This window comes from Nelumbo lutea, chromosome 7 (assembly GCF_056320005.1).
Source record: "Nelumbo lutea isolate HS-2025 chromosome 7, American lotus-T2T, whole genome shotgun sequence".
Taxonomy (NCBI): domain Eukaryota; kingdom Viridiplantae; phylum Streptophyta; class Magnoliopsida; order Proteales; family Nelumbonaceae; genus Nelumbo; species Nelumbo lutea.
In genome coordinates, this window is record NC_142690.1 from 24,765,983 (window position 1) to 24,774,999 (window position 9,017).

The 9,017-nt window shown below is 33.1% G+C and overlaps 1 protein-coding gene across 2 annotated transcripts in view; it reads right to left on the reverse strand.

Annotated features, from left to right (window-relative positions):
• Nucleotides 1–4,428, reverse strand: part of LOC148845736 (non-specific lipid transfer protein GPI-anchored 2-like) — a 29,904-nt gene extending 25,476 nt beyond the window's left edge. The window contains exon 1 of one of the 2 annotated variants that reach the window (XM_088954353.1): nucleotides 3,866–4,422. In XM_088954353.1, coding sequence (XP_088810479.1) covers nucleotides 3,866–4,217 — 352 coding nt within the window. In that variant the 5' untranslated portion in view covers nucleotides 4,218–4,422. Of the gene's footprint in view, nucleotides 1–3,865 lie in introns of both variants that reach the window. The other variant, XM_088954354.1, reaches the window with a different exon arrangement.
• Between the last annotated feature and the right edge of the window lie 4,589 nt (nucleotides 4,429–9,017).

Here is a 9,017-nt window from a genome sequence, read left to right on the forward strand (position 1 = left end):
AACATCCAGTCAGATCATTGGACTAATTTTTTGTTTCCAACTAGGAATGGAAACAGGGCGGGGCAGGGGCGGGAATCCACTCCACATCCCATCCCTGCAAAAAGCCCTACTTTGTCCCTGTTTCTGCCACCGCTAACTGGCCAAGGAGGTTATCCCCACCCCCGTGACTTTTTTATAATGTCAATCATTTCGTTTTTTTATTTCATTTAAAAAATGAAAAATAAAATAGTTAAAATTTACAATCCTATTATAAAAGATCCAAATATATTCAATCATATTTTTAAAAATATAAATATACATACATCTATACTATAAATAAATATAAAGCAAAGCAATCCATGTGTCACCCTTGCTCTCTTTCAAAATTTACATCAAAATCCCCATTTTAAAATTCTCCTTTATTCTTACTTTTTAAAGTCATGTAATTGGGGAATCCATCAATGGCAGCCTAAAACCACTTGCTCCTAAAATTTCTCCCATTATCTTCTCTCTCATGTTAACTAGAAAATTATACACGTTTTTCTCCTAAAATCCCATACATTCCACTCTCTTCATGAAACCTTCTCCATCATGTCTCTTAAGATAATTATTAATTAGATTACACTTCTCAACCATCCCACATGTTGCTAGATTCTCCTAAGATGACGTAAATTAATTTTTGGTAGATTTGAAATTAACTTTGGTAGATTTCATAATTAATTTTGATAAATTAGGTAATTTGTTTTGGTAACTTTGGTAAATTAATAACATTTGGATAAAATACCAAAAATTATTTTCAGTAAAGTCATTTTCCTTAGTTGTGGTAAATTAATAATTTACCAAAAATTACTAATTAATTTTCATAATTATCAAACAGTAATTTTATTAATTTTATTAATTTATTTAATTTTGGTAAATCGAATTAGAGATAATCAATTAGTGTAAATTACTTTTAGTAAATTTCATAATTAATTTTGTCAATTTTGGTATATTCCCAAAAATTAATTTCACTAAATTAATTTTGATTTACTTTGGTAAATTAACAACTAACCAAAAATTATTATTATTTTCTAATTTATTAATGAATAATTTGGTAATTTTGAGAAATTATTAATTTTGGTAATTTTGTAGATTTTTTTTCGTAAAATATTAATTTATGAAACTGAAGCAATTATGCTAATTTTTCTAATTTTGGTGATTAATTTTGTTATACGAGTAATTGAATTTGTGATCCATTCTATTATTTTAATTTTGGTAATTTCGTATAATAATTTTCCTTAAAAAAATTAATTTTTTGTAAATAAATTTTGGTAATGTTGGTAACTTTTGGTACTTTAATTATTGTAATTTTGGTTATTTGGGAAATTAATTTTGGCAATTTAGATAAATTAGTTTTGGAAATTTTATTAAAGTTTGGTATATTCCCACAAATTAATTTTGATTTATTTTGGTAAGTTAACAACTAACTAACAATTATTATTTTTCTAATTGATGAATGAATAATCTTAGGAAATTATTATCTTTGTTAATTTTCAAAAGTGAAGTAATATTGATAATTTTTGTACACTAATTTTGTTAATTTTGGTGAATGGTGATTAATTTGGTTATATTGGAAAATAAATTTGTGATTCATTTTGTTATATAAATTTTGGTAATTTCGTATATTAATTTTCCTAAAAATTTTAATTTTTGATAAACGTTTTGGTAATGTTGGTAATTTAATTATTGTAATTTTCTTATTTGTGAAATTAATTTTGGTCATTTATGTAAATCAATTTTCATAATTTTGGTAATTTAATTGAATCTAATAATTAATGAATACAGCATAGGAAAATTAATGCTTTCATTACAACTTATTTGTGATTCAATCAGCTAGACAAAATCATGGTTCTCATACTCTTGATAAGCAAAATTTGTGTATTGAGAGTTTCATTTGATTAAATTCAATGTTTTAAAAACCGATCTGGAGGCCAAACTGTTTTTACCTCTGGGTCACAAGTCACCGATTCGACCATCCGAGTCGAATGGCTTAGGCCGTGCCACATCAGCCATACAGAAATTCAAACATATATGTGTATAGATATGTAATAATGTATATGTTCCACATGTAATATACGTATTATTTTATATTTAAATTATATTTTTAATTCAGTTTTAAATTTTGTATTTGTAAAAAATATTAAAGTTTGCAATTTGATGCCAAAAAAGGGATTTTTTTGGCAAAAATAGCAGGGGCGCCTTGGGATGCATAGATCTCAAAAATTTACCCAAAATAAATTTAAATCACCTCAGTCAAACATCAGAATGCAAAGTTATAGGCTCCAAAAGTTTGCATACACATTTAGCGTGCAACTCATGACCTAGCCACCGGGTCGAACGGGTTAACGGTCCAACCATCCAGGTCAGACGGTTTTTTACCTCCCTCTCTGGATTTTACTCAAGTTGGACCTGGAATCATGACCGGGTGATGGTTCAACTGGTTCAACCAGTCGGGGCAACGACAGGTTGAAAACACTAATTAAAACTATTATTTTTGTTTTTGAAAAATTGACAAGAGACCTATCACACCATCCATTTTGATTTAAAAGAATCTAAATTATCAAACTATTTATATAAAATATATCCATGAACTAAAGATAATAATATGCCCATTTGGAATGTCATATGATTCCTTTTACTTCAATTTTTCTTGACCGGCACACCACACAACCACTTCATTTGGTAGCTTATCCAAACTCTTAAATGGGTCAATTGATGGAACCCACATTTTCTCTTACAAAACTTGTACTCACACCGTCACTAGTCACAACACTTGAAGCCATGCATTGGAAACATTTCCATAAATAAAAATATAGAAGTACTAAGATGTTTTAATGCTGGGCTACAAGTGTTGTGAGGACCAATTTCGTGAAAACTAATTGATGTCACATGCGAATGGCTGTTAATGCTTTTAAGGAAAGGAGAATCAGATCGCCTGCAAGTAAAGTATATATATATCCCTTCCAACACCTTCCAACATGACCTATGTCCCTAAATGACCTGAATGATCTTGTAGTGAATCCCACACAACAATAAAATATGGGTAAATTATTGTTGAAATCTCTTGCAAGTAAACTTTTTACAAATTTATGAATAACCAAAAAAAAGAGAATTTACCTTTGAGTGATTGATACGAAGGGAATTTTTTTGAAAATAAATCAATTTCCCAAAAGAGATAAAAAGGTTTGGAATAGTGATTGATGCAAAGAGAAAATTTATGAAATAAACATTTTGATCAAAACTAACTACATAGTTATTTGAGCATTTTCATGCCGCTTGAGGAATGTTAGGTTTCCTTAATTTACCCTAAAAACTCAGGATCCAACTCTCTTTCAAGTACATTTAAAAAACTCAGGATATGATTTTATTTAACATAAATAAAATCGCAAATTTCTGTAAATAAAATAATAATATCTTTTAAAAGGGCAAAATAAGACAACGACGAGAGTGGGCGCCGCACAAGTGCCCCACAGCACATCCCATATGTGGAATTCGACAACGACAGCACAGCTCAACCTCCCATCGGCCGGTGATGGCGGTGCCATTATGACAATGCGCACTTATCACCGGCGTATCAAAGCAAACTTATAGGCAGCGCGGCTAACTCGCACTAGGGTGCAATATAAGAATTAAGAAACACAAACTTAAGCTAATGAAGTGGCTAACGACCGAAACAAGCTTTGGTTGAGCTGCTTTGGAGAATCCACCAAAACAGGTTCTCCCCGAAGCTTTGGTTGGGCTTTCCGGTCTGTCGTGGGGCTCATTCATAAAGCCGAAAGCCGCCACGGGAAAGCCCCCCCCCCCCCCCCCCCCAAATCATGAATTGAAGATTTGAGACAAGGCTTACCTGAGCACAAGCTAGGATCGGGAGTACTGACACCGCAAGCGGAAGGAAGCTTCAAAGCCTTGCTAACGTCGACTGGAATTCCAAAGCTATTGGCATTACCCAAAAGCTGGCACAAGCATTCCGGACTGCTCTCCACCAGCCCTGCAAGAGAAGGGCAGCAGTTCTTCTCCGGCTTTGTCAGATTGCTTCCGGCTTCCACGAACGTCAAACAGTCCGACAAATTCAACAGCTTATTAAAGCAGTCCGGCGCCGGGGCTGGCGCCTGAGCCCTCACCTCGGAAAATGCCATCAGGACGATCATCGCCGCTACCACCACCACTACGCCGGAAACCCTGATTCCAGTACTCCCCATTTCACTCTTCCTTTCTCTTTCGCTTGGAGTTTCTGAGACTTACTACTACTTGGCAAGGGGACACGGGTAAACGATGATATAGGGTTCAATGAAGGTCAGACAGTGACAGGCAACCTACCCAAGGAGTGAACAAAGCGATGGGCAGTTGGCTACGTTATAAATAAGACGATGCCGTTCCAGCCGGTTGCCTGTAAGCCCCTACAATGAAATGAACCGACCACCTACCGATACTAAATTCTTACTCACTTGGGATTTACATTCGGCCAATTGGGTTCTCGTAAGAAATTTCCAATTCTAGTAGATGGGAGATCAAATCAGCACATTTCGGCCGTGTATTGAGAATATCTTGCGATGATAATATGTAAGGGCAATCTTATGGAGGCTGATTTGAATTTAGTAGCTGGACACCATCGAGTATTTATTTATTATTAAAAAATAACAATAATCAACTAAGAATCAAGCTGCCAATACTACTGCCCAACGGGCAAAATCTTTGGCTAAATCTTGCATGTGATGGTATTGGCCACCCTTGAGTTTGTATTAATACTTTGTTATTCAATTAATATATAATGTTTTATTTGTCTACATAAAAAAACCTGGAATATAAAATAATGTTTTTCATGTTATTCACCCTCTCTTTGTTTTGTTTTTTTTTTTTCCTTCTTTGCATTTTATTTCATTTCTATATGTTTTTTCCTTCCAATAGGGGAGATAAATTGGATATTCAAGTTTAGGCAATTACCAAGATGTTAGTAACAATTAGAAATAAGGCAATTACAAAAACTTGAAAGTAAAGTAGAAAATAAAGAACAAGAAAAGCAATGAAAATTGCATACACAATTTTTATAGAGGTTTGGAAAACCTTACCACCAGCAAAACCTTTTACAAGCATAGGTTTTTCAAGGTTCTTACAACCTTGGATAAACTTATGAGTAATATTTTTAAGAGGCTTAAGCCTTAAGAGGTGTATGCCTTGAGGTGAGGCAAACAGATTTTGCCTTGCTTTTCTTATTTTGGTATTTGGTGCCACAAACCACTAATATCCCCACCCCCCCACCACAGTGTTTTGCCCGATTTCATTGGTTGCAGGAATTGATTCCACGTCAATGTTGGAGTAAACCAATGAGTGACCCCTTGGTTGGTATTGTCTCAAGGCTTAAGCCTTACAACTTTGGTTTGAAGCTTAAGCCATTGTTATAATGAGGCATAAGCCTCAAGCCTCAAGGTATCAAGCATAAAAAGGTATAAGCCTCAAGTATCGACATTATTTAGTGATTTAATGCAAAAAAAAAAAAAAAACACATTTTTATGCATTTTTATAGTTCAAACTTCAAAATATATGGAAGAAGCACATTAATAATTACGGGCCAAATAAAAAAGTAACAATGAAAAACCAATTGGGCAAATCAAGTTATTAGTTTCTCTTAGATAAATCAAGTGGGATTGTTTCTATTGTTCTTTTCTAACATCCCAAATTTGTTATTTTTCTCATTTCTTTTCCTAATGAATTTATTTTCTTATTATTATTATTATTATTATTATTATTATTATTATTATTATTATTATTATTATTATTATTATTATTATTTTGCATATATCAAATCAACTAAGTTGTTTCTTTTCTCCCCATCTATTAGATGACCATAAATCTAATGTCAATTATATGGATGATTCTTCATGTGTAATTTCATAAGATTGCATTTTGAAACCGAAACATAAAATACTTATAATTGTTAGATGATTAATTATTATTTTCTTTAATACATAAAAGTTAATACTTATTTCTTATAAACTTCTATTTTATGGGTAGTTGTACCTTCTATCATTCTTAACTTTTATCATTTATAAAATTTAATTAATTTTGTTACTTAATTTTTTAGCCTTATACTTTATAACTCCTTGAGGCTTATGCCTCACTTTTTTGAGCCTTTATGTCTCAGCTACACCTTTATCCTTTTAAAAACTTTCTTACATGTACTACACTCATTCAATAGAACTTCATGGGTGTCTGCCAAACCTAATACAGCTGATCTTCATGGTCTCTACCAAACCCTGATTGGAATTTCAGGTTCCAATCAAACCATTGATGGTGGAACAAACTTCATTCATTCAAGTGATGTTATAATATAGCACAAAATATAGCAGGACAAAAAGCTTCTCAATAGGCAAATATGGTATGATACAACAAAAACTATTCAATTGCTAGAGATAACTCAGATGCTCCACTCACTAAAGAGATTTACAATAGTTTAGTGAGATTGTACAAGCACAACGATTTCTCGACTTATCTCACTCTTAGAACTATTGAAGCTCAAAAATTTCTTCAAGAGAGAAAAAAGACTCTTGTGAACTTTCCCTCTCAAAACAACTATACACTATATGCAATGTATGAACAGATTGTTTTCTTGCTTCTTTATTTGATTCAAGTCAAAACCTCTCTTATTTATAGAAGATGGAAAGCAAGTAATCTTTATTTTTTAATTCTTCGAGGACTTTAACCATTCATGGAAGTGATTCAAGGTTCCATCAACAAGATAGAAAGCATACCAAAAATAGAAATAGTCATTAGGTATTCAAATGATAAAAAAATCTAACAAAATAGATGGCAATAATTAGTTAGTAGTTGCCTATCAAACAAAGGGAGGAATCTTTTTTCCTCTAATCAACTAGTTCCTCTAATCAGTTGACTGATATGTGTTTTCAAACTCAACTTGTTAGACGTAGTCAACTATTTATTTTTAGGTAGTCGACTATAACATAATGCGAGGACATTTCATGCCTTAACTATTAAGGCTAGTCACTTATGCATTTTTGAGCAATCAATTATAGCACAATACCAGCCTACCAGGGCATTTCATGCCTCAACTACCAAGGGTAGTTGAGTACTTGCATCCCAACACTTAAAAACCTTGGAAAAATTAATCCAAAGCTTTGGGCATTCTTCCTTTAGCTTTCAAAAATGATTTTCAACATTTCAGATCTTATTTTAAGTCCAGGAAATCCTAGGAACTAAATCTATTCTAGCGATTGGTCTCTAAGGTTGAATTCACTGAGTTTGATCTTGTTGAGCATCTTGTGTTGTGCTTGTGCATATCAAACAAATGATTGCATCAATAACTTAAAAGATATGACACTTAGACCATGGACCTAATGTTTCTTTCCTCCTTGATGACTTGTAGCAAAAGTTTTATTGAGTTGCTCCTAAACCTTCTAAGCCTTTATAGTTCATTCATTATTTGAGATCCCTTGAGCAATCCAAAACTTTGGAGAGAGTGGTAATGGTGTTGACAATGTTTAGATCATTCAGTTGAATCAAACAGTGCTTCCATGTCTTCTTCTTTAGCAAGATACTATAACAAATGTAACTCAAAGAAGCTTACTTGGATTAGCTATATACTTAGCACACCTTCAGTACTCTTAATGAGTTTGTTATCATTACAACACACATGATCAATACCTTTCCCTTTCACTAGAGCTCCATCCATTTAGACTCCCAATGTAGAAAGAGCTTCTAAATTATCCTTGATTCCTTTATATTCTCTCATCTACTTTCCCATAAAAATGCATTGTTTTTAAAAGTCGTATCTAAAAAATACACCTTTATTATTTTCTAATAAATTATCTACAACTTAACAGTGGAGTTACATGTATTTTAGGGGGTTAATTGACTTTTTAAACTAGTTTAAGTATGACTTAGGTGGTTGAAAGTGTAAAAAAAAATAATTAACTTTTGACATTTTGAAATGCCAAAGGTATGTAAGTAGTAAATGGATCTTTTGGTCATTATATGGTAATAAAAAAAAAAAGACCAAAGAAAGGGGAAAAACTCCAATTGTACTGTTTTCCAAAAAGAAGACAAAAAAGGAAAAATACCCTAATTGCGTTTTCCCCCTCTAGTTTGGGTTTCTTACGTTTGAAGGCATGCATGTAATACTCTCCATCTATAACTCTAGCCAAAAATATCTTGTTTCTTATTTTATTTTCATTTTTCTCTAGCTTATTAAACTAGCTATTTATCCATTTAGAATTAGGTTTTGGACAACATGATTCTTAAGATAAAGTTTCACTCATAAGGAAGAAAGAATACGAAAATATTTTTCATTTTAATTTTTAACTAAATATTGAAATAACACAAAATGGGATTTGTACATATTTTTAGAAACAAGAAAAACTAGTGCAAAGAATTTCCTATTCCATTCTTTTGTTGGCATAAAAAATCAAAATTATACTTAATATTTTCCTCATGAAAGATCAATTTAAGAAATAAAATTCTTTGTAGTTTTACTCATAATAATGGATCATGGTCATATAAAAAGTTTGATATATGGGCCTTCACAAGATATATAATTGAAGAAATAATTTTTGGTCATGTATCAATCTTTTGGCTAAGTACCTCGTCATTTGGTTTGCTTCCAAGTGGCCGATGACTCAGAGGTCGAAGCGGAGTTGCTTAGGTACTGAGCTGCCTGTGAGGTGCTGAGCTGACCAGGTGCAGTGTGTAGGGCTGCCTGTAAGGCGCCAGGCTGACCAGGTGTGGGGCTACCTGTGAGGTGCCGAGCTGACCAGGTGCAGGGCTGCCTGTGAGGTGTAGAGTTGACCAGGTGGCGAACTGGATTGATGAGTTCTGTTGCTCTTCAGAGGCCTGTAAGGAACTAAATGTCAGAGGACCCGGGGTGGCTAACCCGGTGAGGTCGCTCCGATGCTTAAGTCAGTACTCTCATAGTAGACTACGAGCTGAGAGCTAGAATTTGCTTACTTGCTTCTGGGGTTGGTGCCTTTATATAGGCATTGTTTGGCGTG